The sequence below is a fragment of the Candoia aspera genome, chromosome 2 (genome assembly GCF_035149785.1).
Source record: "Candoia aspera isolate rCanAsp1 chromosome 2, rCanAsp1.hap2, whole genome shotgun sequence".
NCBI lineage: Eukaryota > Metazoa > Chordata > Lepidosauria > Squamata > Boidae > Candoia > Candoia aspera.
In genome coordinates this window covers 166613468-166632795 of record NC_086154.1, presented here as the reverse complement: position 1 = coordinate 166632795, position 19328 = coordinate 166613468, and the positions used below count along the sequence as shown (strand labels likewise).

The following is a 19328-nucleotide window of genomic DNA, read 5'->3' as shown; positions in this document are numbered from 1 at the left end:
GTGATTCAAATGGTTCCCACTGTGATGCTGTTTTCAGCCTCACTGTGTTTATTGCAGACCTACTTTACAGAATTGTTTTAAAGTAAAAACCTCTCCAATCCAGTATTTTCCAGATCTATTCATGAGTTGTCTTTTTCTGAAATGTTTTGAGTAAAGTTGCTTGCTTCAGCAAAGGATTGTTACCTTGTCGTGGTGCTGGAGCTTGAGCACCTCAATGATGCCATGAGCTAAACCGTGAAGGGCCACCCAAGACGGGAAGGTCATGACAGAGAGGTCGGACTAAATGCGATCCCTGGGGAAGGTAATGGCAACCCACCCCAGTATTCTTGCCGTGAAAACTAAATGGATCAGTACAACCAGAGATATGTCGGTATACCATTGGAAGATGAGACCCCCAGGTCGGAAGATGGTCAAAATGCTACTGGGGAGGAACAGAGGATGTGTTCAACTAGCCCCAGACGTGATGACGCAGCTAGCTCAAAGCCGAAAGGACGGCTAGTGGCCGACGGTGCTGGTGGTGAACGGCGAATCCGATGTTCTAAGGATCAACACACCATTGGAACCTGGAATGTAAGATCTATGAGCCAGGGCAAATTGGATGTGGTTATTGGTGAGATGTCAAGATTTAAGATAGACATTTTGGGCGTCAGTGAACTGAAATGGACTGGAATGGGCCACTTCACATCAAATGACCACCAGATCTACTACTGTGGACAAGAGGACCACAGAAGAAATGGAGTAGCCTTCATAATTAATAGTCAAGTGGCTAAAGCAGTGCTTGGATACAATCCAAAAAACGATAGAATGATCTCAATTCGAATTCAGGGCAAGCCATCTAACTTCACAGTGATCTAAATATATGCCCCAACCACAGATGCTGAAGAAGCTGAAGTAGAGCACTTCTATGAGGATCTGCAGCACCTACTGGACCACACGCCTAAAAGAGATGTTATTTTCATCACGGGAGACTAGAACGCTAAGGTGGGCAGTTAAATGACTCCTGGAATTACAGGTAAGCATGGCCTGGGAGAACAAAACGAAGCAGGACATAGGCTGATAGAATTTTGCCAAGACAACTCACTTTGCATAATAAACACTCTCTTCCAATAACCTAAGAGACGGCTTTATACATGGACTTCACCAGATGGACAACACCGAAATCAGATTGACTACATCCTTTGCAGCCAAAGGTGGCGGACATCTATACAGTTGGTAAAAATAAGACCTGGAGCTGACTGTAGTTCAGATCACGAACTTCTTCTTGCACAATTTAGGATCAGACTAAAGAGATTAGGGAAGACCCACAGATCAGCTAGATATGAGCTCACTAATATTCCTAAGGAATATGCAGTGGAGGTGAAGAATCGATTTAAGGGACTGGACTTAGTAGATAGGGTCCCGGAAGAACTATGGACAGAAGCTCGCAACATTCTTCAGGAGGCGGCAACATACATCCCAAAGAAAGAGAAAACCAAGAAGGCAAAATGGCTGTCTGCTGAGACACTAGAAGTAGCCCCAGAAAGAAGGAAAGCAAAAGGCAACAGTGATAGGGGGAGATATGCCCAATTAAATGCAAAATTCCAGAGGTTAGCCAGAAGAGATAAGGAATTATTTTTAAACAAGCAATGCGTGGAAGTGGAAGTAGACAATAGAATAGGAAGGACAAGAGACCTCTTCCAGAAAATTAGAAACATTGGAGGTAAATTCCAGGCCAAAATGGGTATGATCAAAAACAAAGATGGCAAGGACCTAACAGAAGAAGAAGAGATCAAGAAAAGGTGGCAAGAATATGCAGAAGACCTGTATAGGAAGGATAACAATATCGGGGATAGCTTTGACGGTGTGGTCAGCGAGCTAGAGCCAGACATCCTGAAGAGTGAGGTTGAATGGGCCTTAAGAAGCATTGCTAATAACAAGGCAGCAGGAGACGACGGCATCCCAGCTGAACTGTTCAAAATCTTGCAAGATGATGCTGTCAAGGTAATGCATGCTATATGCCAGCAAATTTGGAAAACACAAGAATGGCCATCAGACTGGAAAAAATCAACTTATATCCCCATACCAAAACAGGGAAATACTAAAGAATGTTCAAACTATCGAACAGTGGCACTCATTTCACATGCCAGTAAGGTAATGCTCAAGATCCTGCAAGGTAGACTTTCATTTCAAGGTAGCAATTCATGGAGCGAGAATTGCCAGATGTACAAGCTGGGTTTAGAAAAGGCAGAGGAACTAGGGACCAAATTGCCAATATCCGCTGGATAATGGAAAAAGCCAGGGAGTTTCAGAAAAACACCTATTTCTGTTTTATTGACTATTCTAAAGCCTTTGACCGTGTGGACCATAACAAATTGTTGCAAGTTCTTAGTGGTATGGGAATACCAAGTCATCTTGTCTGCCTCCTGAGGAATTTGTATAACGACCAAGTAGAAATGGTAAGAACAGAGCACAGAACAACAGACTGGTTTAAGATTGGGAAAGGAGTACGGCAGGGCTGTATACTCTCACCCTACCTATTCAACTTGTACGCAGAACACATCATGCGACATGCTGGGCTTGAGGAATCCAAGGCTGGAGTTAAAATTGCTGGAAGAAACATTAACTGTCTCAGATATGCAGATGATACCACTTTGATGGCTGAAAGTGAAGAGGAACTGAGGAGCCTTATGATGAAGGTGAAAGAAGAAAGTGCATAAGCTGGCTTGCAGCTAAACCTCAAAAAAACCAAGATTATGGCAACCAGCTTGATTGATAACTGGCAAATAGAGGGAGAAAATGTAGAAGCAGTGAAAGACTTTGTATTTCTGGGTGCGAAGATTACTGCAGATGCTGACTGCAGTCAGGAAATCAGAAGACGCTTAATCCTTGGGAGGAGAGCAATGATGAATCTCGATAAAATAGTTAAGAGCAGAAACATCACACTGACAACAAAGGTCCGCATAGTTAAAGCAATGGTGTTCCCTGTAGTAACATATGGCTGCGAGAGCTGGACCATAAGGAAGGCTGAGAGAAGGAAGATAGATGCTTTTGAACTGTGGTGTTGGAGGAAAATTCTGAGAGTGCCTTGGACTGCAAGAAGATCAAACCAGTCCATCCTTCAGGAAATAAAGCCAGACTGCTCACCTGAGGGAATGATATTAAAGGCAAAACTGAAATACTTTGGCCACATAATGAGAAGACAGGACACCCTGGAGAAGATGCTGATGCTAGGGAGAGTGGAAGGCAAAAGGAAGAGGGGCCGATCAAGGGCAAGGTGGATGGATGATGATATTCTAGAGGTGACGGACTCGTCCCTGGGGGAGCTGGGGGTGTTGACGACCGACAGGAAGCTCTGGCGTGGTCTGGTCCATGAAGTCACGAAGAGTCGGAAGCGACTAAACGAATAAACAAAAACAAAAAAAAAGTTGCTTGTTTTCAAGTAACTAATTTCTTATTATATGTGATGAAAATGAACATAATGTACTGTTTACAGACAAAGTTATAGTCATAAGCAAAAATTTGAAGTTGATGTTTCTCTGAAAAAGAGTTAACACTAAGCACAATTGGTTAAACATTTATTTATTTACTTTATTTAGTATAATTTTATATCATCTTTCTGAAAGATGGGCGGTGATGAAATTTGAAATATAAATAAATAAAAATAGCTTAGTAGAAGCATGTGCCCACCATACGTATAGGTTTGCAATTCTCATTGTCCCCAATTAGTGTAGCCATGTTGATTAGAGATTATGAAGTAAAGCAGCATGTAAATGTTATCTATATTCTATTTGGTATCTTGCTTTTTAAAAAGAGGCATCCGGGTACTTTGGTGCTTTTATAATTAATTAATATAAATTATATATAGCTGCTTTTATAATATATATAGCTGCTTTTATAATTAATTAATATAAATAAAATCCCTTTCCTGCTATCCTATCCAGTTCCTTGTTTGATTCCAGAGCTTGATCATTTTGTTTTATTCTTAATAGGAATAGCTATTTTTTAAAAATTTCACTTTGGCTTCTTAGAAATTCCTACCCTATTGTTCAGAGATAATGAGAGAAGTTTTAAAATATCTAATGACTTTTGGATATTTTGATGCCTATCAACTCTAGCCAGAAAGGGCAATAAAGCAAAGTAATGTGAGACAGACTCCAGAACTTCTGGTTAGTACCAAGTTGAGTTTCTTGATAAATATGTGCAATTACATTTGGCGAATGCTACAAAACCTCTTTGGCACATTCAGTTACCTTTTTTGCAAGCATAGGTTGTCAAGATCTAAAAATAAAACAAGTTTTGTTTTGAGCTTTAAACCTACAATATTAAATTAAGAATGATTTTGGTTTGTTAATATTTATATGCCATATTTTTTCCTTGACAGAATTATGGATCCAAACTTGTTACGAGAACGAGAACTTTTCAAGAAACGAGCACTGTGTACTCCTGCTGTAGAGAAACGTCCAGCACCTTCTTCTGATTCCTCATCTTCTAAAAAGAAGAAAGCTAAAGTAGAACAGGGTGGTTCATCAAGCTCAAAACCAAATGCAGGTTAGTATGCAGGGGGAAGAGGGAATGTTGAGATAAGCAGTTGATGCATGTACCTCTTGGTTCATAGGGTGCAAGCAGTGGTATGTTGACTTGCAAGACTGTCTCTAGATAGCTGGCATAGAATAGGGTGAACATATTAGCCTAAAACTGGTTTTGGTTGTGGCATGCTGACCAAAGTATATGTGAAAACTGATCAGCATTGCTCCATTAGCAAGGAATGCTGTGTGTAGCATGACTGTGACTATGGCTGGTAACCTAGTCTACTCCTTTATCTTACCAAAAAGCATTATGTGAAAGTCTTAATTGGCCATGAGGGGTGATGAAGATCAATATCTATGTCATCTGTTGGAAAGTATGGTATTTGGAAGATTACAGCTAGGAATCTAAGTAAATGTAAAGAGCATGAGTTAATGAATAAATTGAATAAAAGAAAAATAGACATGTTTTGTATTTGTGAAACAGAAAAAGGAAGGATATAATAAATCTGAATGAAGGTAGTCTGATTTTATAGAGTAGAGCTGATGAACACATGCAGTGAAATGAAGGTATAAGTTTAATCATGAATGAAAGAGCTAAAATAGATGTCAAAAGTATATGGATGAATGTCATCTGGATTATGGATACAAATGAAATTTGGAATCCATTAATTGGTGTTAGTTGCATGTTACACTCCAGTGTGTAGTGCTAATGAAAGAACCAGAAATGAGTTTGGAAAAAATGTGCATCATTGCATAGGAATCCAGGAGAAAAATTACTCTGTTAGGTGACATGGATGGATGGATGGGAAATAAGAGAGTAGAGAAAAAGTGATTGGACTGTTCAGAGACCCAAGAATAAATAAATGTTTAGTAAGTTTCAGCTTTAAAAACATATGTTTGTTCTAAATGTATTAATATTTAGCTGTATATGGCAAAGGAAGGATTCTAAGTCTAAAAGTATGATTGGTTTGAATGTTTCTGATGAAAATTGAGAGACTGAGTGAAGGATACGAAGTTGATTTGTGGTTCTGAATGTTGACTAGAGCGTTTCCTGGTAGACTGAAGAGTGGATCTTGGGAAAGAAGTGTCCTGGAAGAAAAGGAAAGAAGTGAAAGTAACAAGGGTGGACATCTACAGGAGAGAAAATATGATACTCTATGAAAAAGATAGAAGGAATGGAAGGTGGTAATAAAGAAAAATCATGTAGAAGTTCCTTAGAACAAAGTAATAAGAATTATGGTATAGAGTGCCACAAAAGAATGTATAGTTATGCTAATAGGAAGTATGGAAAAGGATTCTTGGTGGAATGGTGAAAGAGGCTATGGATTAAAAAAATGCGTGTAAGAGAATGATTATAGAAATAAGACATTTTGGAAATGGGTGAAAAGGGCTAAATATGGAGCCTCCAGCAGAGCGAATGAGATTAAAAAATTAAACGAGGAAATGATTTGGGATGAAACTGAAATGAATGAATACCAGAAATTATTTGCATGGGAATAATAGTGATATGAGAGCCAGTTTGGTGTAATGGTTAAGGCACCAGGCTAGAAACTGGGAGACTGTGAGTCCTAGTCCTGCCTTGGGCACAAAGCCAGCTGGTGACCTTGGGGCAGTCACTCACTCTATGCTCCAGGAAGCAGGGAATGGCAAACCACATCTGAAATCTTGCCAAGAAAACTGCAGGAACTTGTGCAGGCAGCCTCCGAGAATCAGACATGATTGAATGAATTAAAAAAAAAGTGATACCATGAGGTGTGGAATTGAACTGAATTAATTTATTTTCTATCCCGCCTTTATTAGTTTTATGAATAACTCAGTGCAGCAAAGATACCTAATACTCCTTCCTCCTCCTATTTTCCTCACAACAACAACCCTGTGGGGTGAGTTGGGCTGAGAGAGAGTGACTGGCCCCAGGTCACCTAGCTGGCTTTCATGCCTCAGGCAGGACTAGAACTCTCAATCCCCTGGTTTCTAGCCCATTGCCTTAACCACTAGACCAAACTGGCTCTTGAATACTGTACATATTAGTATCCAAGACAAAAGATAATGAAAATGAAGTCAGAAATGCATAAGAATGTTGAAAAATGGTAAGGCTACAAGTGTGGTTAGTCTAATTGAAGAAATGTTAAAATATGGGTGTGGTTTGTTCACGGAGTAGCTGTGGGACTTGTTGAATACGTATGTAAAGACTGCATCTGTGCTTGACAGTTGAGGAATGCTGCTAATTTGTTCCTATAGACAAAAGAAAAAATAGCAAGAATTAGTGCTAAAATTATAGAATTCTGCTTGAAAGTGTACAAGAGGTGACAATTAACAAAATTTGGGAAGTGCAGTGCAGTTTTATATTGAGCAGGGGTATTATATCAAATTTTTGCTTTTCAGTAGGAATGTATGACTTAAAAAAGAAAGTTTACTATATGATTGTCTATTTTGAAAATGCATGTGATAATGTGAATAGACTTGCATTATGGAATATTTTGCATGAAAATAAAATTGAAAGGTAGTTGCTGAATGCAATGTAAGCAGTATATGATGAAAATAAAGCAGGTTTGGAAAGCTTAGTGAGTGGTTCCATACTGAATAGAAAGTAAAACATGGATGCATGCTGTCCCATGGTTTCTTAATATATTTATGGATAAATATATAAGAAATTGTTGAGGGTCTTTAGAGGAATATTAATTGGATATATGAGCATTAATGTACTTTTGCAGCCCGATGATGCTGTATTGTTAGCTGAAATCCTGAATACTTTACAACCAGCACTAGATTGTATGATGCAATGAGGTATATGGATTTTATACATAAAGGTTAAAAAACTAAACCAAATTGATGGATTTGTGTACATTGGTAGAATGTATACTAAAGGATGGAGAAATTTTAACATGTATAAATGTTTGTAGAAAGGTAATGGGCAATATGTGTTCTGTTGAAAAGAGTGAATGTTTGACAAAAGAAGTAAAAATGGCTGTTTACAAGAGCATGCATCCTCCACTTTGTTATGTGGAATTTGAGAGTTGGATATGCTAAAGAAACAAAAGTAAGCTGAATTCAGTGGACAGGAATTATTTAAGTGTATTTGTTCAAACATGAAGAAACATGAAAAGGTAACATTAAGAGTGAATGGATGGTGATTAATATGGATTGAATAGCACTGAATAACCATGAAAGAAGCATGTTGAAGTGGTTTGGTCACAGAAGAAGAAGAAATAACAAATATATGAAGAACGAGTTGAATGAGTTGAGAGTGGAAGATGAAAAACGTTGTGGTTGGATGCAGTTGGTGAGGTCCTCAAAAAGAGAGATGTGTGAAGCTCAAAAAACAAAAGGCAATTTGAACCAATGTGTCTGTTGTGCAAGCAAATATGTTTTACAAGAATAATAACGTATGGAGAGATACAATAAATGATGTCAATATAAACTAGTTTTACCTATGTTTTTTTTTAATTCATTCCTTAACTTTCTTTTCTTTCTGTACTCTGTCTAATGTTGCTTACCCTTATGAAAAGAAGTAGCATAATGGGTATGTAGTTATGTATGTATTTAACCAAGTGATCTTCCATCCTCCTGCCCTCCCATGTCTAATGTCTTATACGTTTCCTTTAAAGCAGTAAAAAACTGTTATGGTATGAAGAAAAAAGGTGTTTGAATCACCCTATAATGCGGAATGTGTGGGAAATATATCTTTCTTGAAGGCCTGTTTCTCTGATCCATCCAGGGGTCTTCTGTGGTGGTTTTAACTAAAAATAGAAATGTCTCGAGACTCAGTCCAGTATCTTCAACGTGTGTGTGTGTGTAGAGAAAGAAAGATATTGTTTTGTCTCTCTATTTCTTTTTCTTGTTGATAAGAGAAATGGAGCAGAAATGATATTTTTCTGTGTTTTCTGAACATTTAGGCAGTGCACCAATAGTACCAAAATGCTGTGGATATTTCTTTGGTCTTGCATAATAATGTATTGAGTACTTACATACAGGTAGTCCTCGCTTACCAACGGTAATTGGGACTGAGAACTCCATCACTAAATGATGCGTTCGTAAGGTGTGACATCACATGACCATGCCAACATACAACAGCAGTTCCGGCAGTCTCAGCTGCCATCGTTAGGCAAATCCCACATGATTGGAGCATCCTGTGGTCACATGATTGCCATTTGCAACCTCCTGCCGGCTTCTCCATTGATTTTGCTTGTAGGAAGCTGGCAGTGAAGGTCACAAATGGTGATCACGTGACTGTGGCACGCTGCAATGTCATAATTGCGAGCAGGTTGCCAAGTGCCCAAATCGCATTCACATGATCATGGAGATGCTGCGACGGCCTTTTCTTTTTTTTTACTTTGTTTTGTCTATCTCTTTTTATTTCTTTTTCTTTACTTTTTATATTCCTTGTAGTTCATATTAGTGTTTTATCTTTGTATTTAAAAACTGTAATAAAAATATTTTAAAAAAAATCAGACTCCTTTCTATTTTTTTGAGCAGCTTTTTCTTAAGATAGAAATCTTATTATATGACATAATAATTTAATGCACTTTGCAACTGCTTATCAATATACACTCAGCTCTGTATATACAATTTAAACATTATTATTATTATATTTTTATCCCACCTTTTTAAAATATAACTGAAGGTGGCAAACGTATCTAATACTCCTGCCTCTTATTTTCCCCGCAACAACAACTCTGTGAGGTCGGTTGGGCTAAATCTTATGTCTATTAACATTAACATTTTAGAAACCACAGTTAATATTGATGTAACCTTTTTCTTCCTTATATTTAAAACTTTATCTAAATTATCATAGTGATAATAATCTCTAGTTAATACTGTATAAATACCATTGTACCCAAATAATACCATGTACAGTACTACTTGCATTTTATAATACAATGAGCAACAAAAAAAAAGGGGGGATGCTGCAATGGTTTCAACTACGAGGACCCATTTTAAGTACCACTTGTTCAGCTCTGTCATAACTTTGAAGAGTTACTGAATGATTGGACATTAAGCAAGGACTACCTGTATTTACAGGTTGTGCATACTTATTTATTTGGTGGTCTGTCTTTCTAGCTATGCAATGAATGGTCAAGTAATTTGAATGTGATTACTTTATATTTTTAGTATATATTTTTTTAAGTTCCTTTAACACTAACCTAGCTTTCCACTTCTGAGATAATATCTTCAGGCATATGTCTTTCCTTTTTTTTCTGGGAGATGTTATGGATCTTGGGATTTCTGATGGAGCCTTTCGTAATTGATGTAGGAGCAGTGAGTCAAAAGTCCTGCTAATTTTTGCAGTTGCACAAAGAAATTAAATAACTGTTATATAATAAAAACAACCCTTAATGTTCTGTCACTTCCTGTTGTATAAATGTGCTCTCTTTCTTTCCCCTTCACTTTTTTAACCTTCAGGCTAACGATCTTATTGTTCAGGGCTGATAAAATAAGCAATGTAAGCACTAGACTTGATGGAGAATAATGTGGTCAAGGAGTTACAATTGTGAACTGGTTTGATTAGACTTAATTGTATTGACTGAGATTAGGAAAAGACTGCTGCCCCATTGAAATGATAACAAACCTTTGTTGTGTTGGATAGCACAGCTTTTGGCATGAAGGACTTGGTGCTTGTTCTGATGGCAGTCCCATGTTTTTAATATTCCCTTTAAATCAAAATAAGGAAACAGGGTTGCTGTCATATTTGCTCTGGGTTTTTTAATGTATTAAATATTACGATATAAACTGAGTAATAAATCATAAAGATTTCCTTTGCCCTATTTCTTAGCTGGCTTATCAGTACTTGTGTAGTGCTGACATGGTCACTGTATAATTAACTATGGGGAACATAATTGCTTAGAAACTAGAGACCACCTAAGCACCAAGGAACAGTATTTTGATGTACAACTAATAATGATCCATATCTTTTACATATCTAATATTTAACAGATATATAAAAGATTATTCTGAAACTTTTGTGTTGGCATAGTCTCTTGTTTGGGGTAATGGAGTATCAGAGTACTATTTTGATACATTAAAAATATAATCAAATTGATTTCATAGCAAATAATGATACTTTTACATTCTGTGGTATCTTAATATGTTTTAGTTTATTTTTGGCTGCGTTTTAAATAAAGCAGAAAGAATTTGTTGGATGAACAAAAATTTATTTAATTCATCAGTACTAGTCAACAGCAGTTTATTATAAAACAAAACAACCCTCCTTTTTCACACCACACAGTGACATATCCATTAGCAAGTGTTTTGTGACCTTTTCAGGTTTCTATCCATCAGCAAAAAAAAAGAAAAAAAGAAAGAAAAAGGGAATGCTAATAGTGATATTTAAGGCTAAACAGGATCTGAATTGCTTGGTCCTAAAATACAAGAGGCTTCAAATATAATGTTGAACATCTGTTTGATTCTGGTGATGAAGATCATTCCACCTCTACACCACTTCCGTTTCATGCTTTCTGAAGCTGTTCATCATAGATCTAACAGGATTGGGTTCATTTTCTAAGTCTTTCATGGTTTTGTTTTTAACGCAGCAGCAACAGTCAAGCAGCTCATATAAAAAAGCTAGTATCACCAAACATATTACAGTAAATATAAATATGACCAGGATGATAAAACAGGCAGTGTTCCAATTGTCATGGAAAGGGTAAATTTTCTGCACTTGAAAGCCAAGATAGTGGTAGAGGGATGTAGTTTCATTCCAGTGGCTACTGTTGAAAGTTGCCATGGTTGGAGACTCCTCTGGTTTCTCTCTCTGTAACAAATTAAAATATATAGTTTTTTTTTTCCAACCAACAAACTAAAACTGAAAGCTCATATTTTTAGTTGACTAATTGTCATGAATGCTTCTTTGTAAAACACAAGTAGACAACTTGCCCAGGGTCAATGGCCACAATTCCCTTCCCCAACACGCTGGTGGTTTTCAGGTGATACCACCAGAAAGACGATGACATCACTGGAAGGGGCAGGGTTGGTTTTTTTAGCTAGATTTCAGGGATTTTTTACAGCTTTAAGGATGGAAATTAGAGTAGTTTACCTTCTTCCTTTCAGAGGGAAAAAGTTGTATTTTGGTGCCAAATTTTGGTGGTGCAGTCTTCCCAAAGAATAAACAAAATAGGATACAGCAATTAAGAAAGCAAAACGAAAGCCCAAAAATGGTGGTGCTAAAAGGTCAGCAAGCCAGTTCTTTACAGAACATCATCAGTTTCCCGATCCCTTTAGCAAGTAAGTTGGAAGTAATGCTGCTGCAGTAGATACCTATTAGAAAAACTTTTGCCTGAAGAACTAGATAATAAACAATCTCTGCTTCCAGTTCTTTTTTACAAATGGTACCATAATAAAATAGAATCTTCAAGATACTGCCTGCGTTCATTTTGGAATGTTTGACTGGTAAATTGACTGGCATGCTAGTCTGAGTTATTCCGAATAATCAGTTACAGTTCAGTTCTAATTAAAAATGTGGTTCTTTGTCTATAGCTCACAGCACAATTGTGTGTATGATTAGACAAATGTATTGAATATATTGGAATTACTCCCAGAGAAATAACTACAGTATAGGACTATATCTTAAAAACGTTTTTTGAAGATATATTTGAAGACTTTGCTAATGTAAATGGACTCACCAATGCTGCAGTGCTGCAATTGTTGATTTCTGATTTCACCTTTACTGATGAAGCCAAAGTGTTTGATACTGATAAAGCTAAATGTGCTGCTTTTCTGCAAGTCTCTGTTTGCCAGTAACTGGATCATTAAGCAATGCTGTAAGGCTGCTGTACTGAGAGGATGCTGTGTTGCTGGGCTTGCAGAAACAGTGCCTTTCAATTCAGTGCTGGCAACATCGTTATATCAGGAGGGACATTCAAGTGGGAAGAGGGCAGGGATGTTGTGGGTACCCACAAAGGTCACATAAAAGGCCGTGGGCCTGGGAGGATGCATATAAATTGCTCACCTCAGCTTAAATTACAGCACTTAACTTTTTACAGACTCATTGCTAGAACAAAGCAGCAGTATTAGATCAGTATCACTCATACTGAATTACATCATTCCCCCCCCCCCCGCCTTCCTAGCTATTATTTAAATCAGAATTATACTGTGCTTCCCTCAAAGAGAAATGGGAAAGGTAATATGGTAAAAAGTCTATCTCTGAAATTGAGAAAGCAGAATTTAATTGGATCTGGAAAGAGTTATCTACTCAGTTCCTAGAAAACCTAGTTTGTGGGAAACAATTTCCCTCTATAGCTATGAGCACAGACGAGTGCAGAGCAGGGAAAAGAACTGTGTGGAATAATTTTCCTAGCTATTTTCTTCACATACTGGTCTCACTTCAAAATTTGGAATCCAGCCAGTATCGACTAGTGATTAAAGTGTTGGATTTGGAGCAGGGAGTTCCAGGTTCAAGTTCATCCTCAGTGATGGCAGCTCATTGGGTGATTATTAAAAGGAAGATCTACATTATATTTTAAATTTTAAGAGGGGAGTAAAGAGGGGAAAAAAGGCCCACAAGAAGATTATATTTGAATCACCCTAAAACAAGACATAAGACTTGTTATTCTAGATATACAGTATAGGATACATAAAACTCTTATATAGGACAGAGTAGCATGTGCATTTATTTGTGACTCCCTAATAAATTGTGGCAAGTTCTTGGCGGTATGGGGATACCAAGTCATCTTGTCTGCCTCCTGAGGAATCTGTATAACGACCAAGTAGCAATGGTAAGAACAGACCACGGAACCACGGACTGGTTTAAGATTGGGAAAGGAGTTCAGCTGGGTTGTTTTCTCTCACCCTACCTATTCAACTTGTTCGCAGAACACATCATGCGACGTCCTGGGCTTGAGGAATCCAAGGCTGGGGTTAAAATCGCTGGAAGAAACATTAACAATTTCAGATATGCAGATGATACCACTTTGATGGCTGAAAGCGAGGAGGAACTGAGGAGCCTTATGATCAAGGTGAAAGAAGAAAGTGCAAAAGCTGGCTTGCAGCGAAACCTCAAAAAAACCAAGTTTATGGCAACCAGCTTGATTGATAACTGGCAAATAGAGGGAGAAAACGTAGAGGCAGTGACAGACTTTGTACATCTAGGCACAAAGATTACTGCAGATGCTGACTGCAGCCAGGAAATCAGAAGACATTTGATTCTTGGGAGGAGAGCAATGACAAATCTCAATAAAATAGTTAATAGCAGAGACATCACGCTGACAACAAAGGTCCGCATGGTTAAAGCAATGGTGTTCCCCGTAGTAACATATGGCTGTGAGAGCTGGACCATAAGGAAGACTGAGAGAAGGAAGGTCGATGCTTTGGAACTGTGGTGTTGGAGGAAAATCCTGAGAGTGCGTTGGACTGCAAGAAGATCAAACCAGTCCATCCTCCAGGAAGTAAAGCCAGACTGCTCACTTGAGGGAATGATATTAAAGGCAAAACTGAAGTACTTTGGCCACACCATGAGAAGACAGGATATCCTGGAGAAGATGATGATGCTAGGGAGAGTGGAGGGCAAAAGGGCCAACCAAGGGCAAGGTGGATGGATGATATTCTAGAGGTGACAGATTCGACCTTGGGGGAGTTGGGGGTGGCGACAACCAACAGGAAGCTCTGGCGTGGGCTGGTCCATGAAGTTACGAAGAGTCGGAAGCGACTGCACGAATAAACAACAAAAACAGTTGGTTCTGTCCCTCTTTGGTGGTAGTAGTATGCACTGAAAGGCCATGTGTAGCCACAATAATTTGTAAATTTGCCACAGAATTGACAGAACAGCTGCATATATTCCAGATGTAGTTTGCATTTATTATTAGAGGAAACACTGATATGAATCAAAATATTTAGAATATATTTAAAGTTGGATTTGGGTCAGGGAATATAGAAAGATAGAGTAAGCTAAGGTAAGGTCTCCTTCAAGTTGACTTCCACAACTATGTTGTTTTCTTGGCAACAACTGTCTTCTTCAGGCATCTTTTGCCTAAATTATTAGAGAAACCAGTCTGTCTCATGATACAAGAGAATAGTTAATATTTAAAGTTTTTCTGGGAAACAAATCCCTGAATATTGAAATTTAATTTGGGTTGAAAAAGTAAAGTACATTAGTTTTTGACAATGTATAATTGTTTGACACAGATATATATTGGTAATGTAATTATACTGTTAATTGCAATATTAAGCTCTACAGCTGTGCAAAAGTGAAAAGGCAAGACATTTCAGAATTTTTAGAACACAGTATTTGGGGAGGAGGAATTTTCAGGTTTCTGTCTTCAAAATAACCAGTCAGTTTTTCATAAGAGTGATGTCCTGACTCCCAGGAAACACTCTGAGACAGGGAACTGTTCTCTAATGTTTATTTGCTAATACATAACAGTAATCCTAACAAACTGAACAAGCGTGGGAAAAACCCAGCCATATAAACCCCGCAGGTTAAGGCGGTCCCAATCTGTGCCTCTTGGAATGGCTCACCAATTCCTCAGTGCTACGCATGCGCTTAACAGTCTGGAAGGGAGCCCCCTGCTCGCCATCCTTACTCATGACAAGTGATCGTTATTTGTTTTTGTTTTAAATCTCCTTTTGATAAGACAATGAGACATGATAGAATGTCATACTAATATGGTCAATCATGGAGCTGGTTGGCACCTTGATGAGGCCCTGGGAAATTTTTTTGAGATTGTTTCACCATCTTGGATTTTACATTTTTATTTTTATAGTGAATCTATTTTTATGATATTTTAATCTTTTATTATTTTAATCTGATTGTAAACTGCCCAGAGTTGCTTGCTGAGATAGGCAGTGAAGAAATGTGAGAAACAAACAAACAAACAAATTTGTATTCAGAGTTGCTTATGCTTATTTAACTATAAAACTAATTACTAAAATCCCTAAATGGATTTCTATCCCATACTAATTAGATTCATAATATATATTTCTATATCCATGATGGCAATTTTTGTACTGGGGCATTCAAAATTTCAAAACAAACCTTGTTCTATCAGAGTGATAAATTTCAGTATATATCTATACAACTGAATGCTAGCTAAACATATGTTTTGAAATAAAAGATGTATTTATTTACTGCCTGGGTTATTAAACAATGAAAGTTTACTTGGTCATATAAAGAATAAAAGTATGCTATTTACAAAGTTCACTGGGTCATTTTAAATAATCCTCATTAGGAATCTTAGGACAAAGCTTTGAATAAAATCCAGAAACTTCTGGTAAATTAGGTTGCAATCCTACACCCATCCTTTTGTGGGCAAGCCCCACTAAACTTGTGTCTTGTATCTGAATACATAAGATTGCCCTATCATCAGCTGATATAAAACAAATTACTTGTATATGTAATAACTTACATATGTAAATTCCAGTGGCTAATTCACGTGGAATTGATTTTGGTGAAGATTATTTATTGCTTAAACTGATACAATCCCAACTGATTTCTTTAAAGCTGTGTTCATGTTAGCAAGTTACTGATTCATCTATAAAATTGCCAGATGGCAAAGCTAGATGAAGAGATCAGTTTACTGGCTTGGTTAACAAGACTGGTTTTGCAGTTTAGTGAGTGTTTAAATTTGGAGAAAAATTAAAATCATGCTAACACTTAAAAATACTCAGTCCTATTTATTAGATTTAACCTCCCAAAATTAAATTAATTATTAAGAAACACAGAACCTCAGAAAGATCTTGTTCACAATTACTGGGTGTGTTAGTCTCTTTCTAAAATGGATGGTCATCAATTCTTCATGAATGCACAGATGGCAAGATTCTCTATTAGCACAAGACAAGCACCTCTGCATTTAACCACCATACTAACAAGCTTCAGAATCAAAAGCAACTATAATTTAAAAATACATCAATAAGGGGTCTTACCTGTTCTGATTTTCTGAGATGTATTCATTTTTTGCAAATAAGACAATAATTATAAGACGGTAAATTTTTTTAGAGATATAGACATACCTCTTTTCCAAAAAGATGCTGGAACAGTGCTGATCTGCTGTTTAATACAGCTTCTGGTACAGCTAAGATGGAGCTTTGCTACTATTGGCTGAAGCAGAATGCAGCTGACAGCTTCCTTTATGCTCATTTGCATCAGACCCCTACCCAAGAGGGAAATCATTCATAAATCTGAAATATATAAAATATCAAATCACATTCTACCTTCTTTCTTAACCTCCTTAAAAGCTTATTTAAACAATGAAGTATATTTATAAACAGTGTGCTCTTTTTTTGCTTTTACTTTGCTTTGATATTTATTGTGTTAATATCTTCAGGTTTCTTTTCTCTTCTAATAGAAGATTAAGCTGGTGTGAAACATGCATTATGTACAGTCAAGATCTTAATAGAGGAGAATTGCACACATGCATGTGGGAATACGTACTTTCCTACATTTTATATTTAAAGATACCTTTTGACTTCCCATTCTTCTTTGTCTCCCACTTTATGATACAAGCTATTGAAGTCTGTGAAATTGCAGTGGTGGTTTCTGAATTGGTTTCATAAGATTTCTTTTCCCATTTTCAATCATCTTCTAGCCTATTTCTATAATTATAGTTTGTCACTTAATCAAATGAATAACAAATACAGTATGTTTAGACATTGTGTTCAGATTTGTTTATTTCTTTAAATTCATAAATTGTTTTTAGTAGCTCAGCATAGCTGGGAAAATAACAAGCATGAAAAATATACAGTATGCAAAAATCTTAATAAAAGATTATTATTGAGACTTTCAGCTGTCTGTGTATGAGTCAGATCTTTTGTGATTATGTTTAGTTAAGAGTATTTTTTGGCACGTTAGTTTTGATTAAAGTTCATTAATACATTTTTAAATAAATAGTTTTCCTTTGGTTTAAGTCCAGACCTAAGGGATGTATAGCAATATAGTGAACAATAATTGGACATTTCTAAGTAGGTATTCTTTTCAGAGTAGCACATTCAATTTGTTCACCTGAAGATTTATTCCTCTGAAAGTGAATTGTACTTTAAGAAATCCTGGTTTCTCCAATATTTTTAGGATTCAATAAAGTTCTAATAAATGCATAACAAAATGGTGAATTTCCCATTTGTTTCAAGCAATAGCCCAATAAAGTATTACTAGCCAATGTTTTCATGGGTTTGGTAACAAAAGGATATATTTCATTATGCCTGACCTACAGAATGAAAATCTGTATAATTTTTTTTTCTTTTACAGACCACAGCAATGGATCTTTTAATTTGAAAGCTCTTTCTGGGGGCTCTGGCTACAAGTTTGGAGTTCTTGCAAAGATAGTGAATTATATGAAGGTATAGTCATTTAGTTACCGTGTTTACTATGTGCACCTTTTATGGTTACATTATTTCAGCAACAATATTTAAATATTGTGTCATGACACAAAAAATAAAAAGGTGCAAAAAATATTTCAGGCCTGTGTTTGCTAGTTGGGACAGTATATTGTTCTCCCAGCTGAATTATTGTTCGGTCAAACCAATGATCACTGAGACTGGGATTTAATATTTTTCTTAGAATAATTTTTTTCTCTTACATTTAATATTTATGATTAACTATGATAGTGGTTCATTTTTAAATAATCACAGCACTTAGAATACAGTTCCTCTTCGGTCTCTTTATATATAGCATATAAATGCAATACTGTACTTATGGGTTGGCATTATTTTATGCTAATAATTACTTAGTTAATCCCCATTTATTCATGAACTTCACTTCAAATTCAGTGTCAAAAAAAAGAGGCCTATGTCAGATGATGCAGTCCTGCAAACTGTAGAAAGAAAGCCAAGTCTGAATTGTATGGCATGATGACATCACAACTCAAATTGAATAGACTTCTTATCCAAAAATGTGGTTCAGTAGTATTACTCAAACTCATTTGTGCCAAAAAGGCTTTCTACTTTACATAGAGTGAAAACATCACAGTGCAAGTTTGTTGGGATAAAAGCCACTTGTGATAAGGTCCTTTTGAATTCTTCTGATTTTTGGTCTTCTGTCTAGTAAGTCTAATATAATGTTCCTGTAATACTATTGTAATTATTTATAATACTTGGCATTGCTGGTGGCCCACATCATTCTCAGTATTATTGTTAATATCAAAAAATCAGCACAGGAAGAAGAAGAGAAAAGTAAACTGAAAATTGAAGCTGTTAAGGTGCATTATCACCTATTTAAGCAAAATTAATTTTGCATATATTTTGTCAGCTTCAGCACATAGTTAGTTTATCCTTAATGTTATAGTTTTGAAAGATAATAAGGTCACAATTACTATTTTTTTTGTCTAGACACGACATCAACGTGGTGACACCCACCCATTAACTCTGGAAGAAATATTAGATGAAACACAGCACCTAGATATTGGACTGAAGCAGAAACAGTGGTTAATGAGTGAGGTAATAAAAGCAGCTGTTCAGAGTGCTAGTTTAAATAAATATGGTGATGAAATAATAAATAATTTAAATAATAATTTAATAATAAACTGTTATCAACTCTCATGTCCCAAACTGTCAGTGAAGGCAGATGTGTCAAATACAAGTTTATTGCCTTCTGGTTATACAATTTCTATATATTATTTAACATTAAAGATTACTTTGCCCTAAATGTTTGTTTTCTAAGTATATGTAATGTAAATGAATTATGTGAAAAAAATATGTAAAAGATTTGTGAAGGAATAGAAGTTTCATAATCTTTCATTTGTGTAGTATTATATATGAATTAGTTTTAATGTTGAAAGTGTATAAACAAATAGCTGTGAAGATAACTATATATGCATATATATACTTTGTGTATTCTCAGATATTTTCTATGATTATGATGTTTTCCAAATGTCTAATAGTTGTTTTAACCTTTCTTGAATTAAA

At 36.3% G+C, this 19328-nt stretch overlaps 2 protein-coding genes across 4 annotated transcripts in view; one reads left to right on the top strand and one right to left on the bottom strand.

The window, feature by feature from the left end:
• Positions 1 to 19328, top strand: part of GTF2E2 (general transcription factor IIE subunit 2) — a 47281-nt gene that overhangs the window by 3914 nt on the left and 24039 nt on the right. For all 3 annotated transcript variants that reach the window (XM_063294768.1, XM_063294769.1, XM_063294770.1), the window contains exons 2-4: positions 4361 to 4527; positions 17674 to 17765; positions 18753 to 18860. In XM_063294768.1, the coding sequence (XP_063150838.1) occupies positions 4365 to 4527; positions 17674 to 17765; positions 18753 to 18860 (363 nt within the window). In that variant the 5' untranslated portion in view covers positions 4361 to 4364. The remainder of the gene's footprint in view (positions 1 to 4360; positions 4528 to 17673; positions 17766 to 18752; positions 18861 to 19328) is intronic.
• Positions 10653 to 16503, bottom strand: SMIM18 (small integral membrane protein 18). Its single transcript, XM_063296681.1, has 2 exons — positions 16443 to 16503; positions 10653 to 11253 (listed from the first exon to the last, which is right to left on the bottom strand). The coding sequence occupies exon 2, from the start codon at positions 11224 to 11226 to the stop codon at positions 10933 to 10935; it is 294 nt and encodes a 97-aa protein (XP_063152751.1). The 5' UTR covers positions 11227 to 11253; positions 16443 to 16503; the 3' UTR covers positions 10653 to 10932.

Bases quoted from the DNA above. Each gene is read 5' to 3' on its own strand.
- SMIM18 (XM_063296681.1), bottom strand. From the start codon at position 11,226: ATGGCAACTTTCAACAGTAGCCACTGGAATGAAACTACATCCCTCTAC.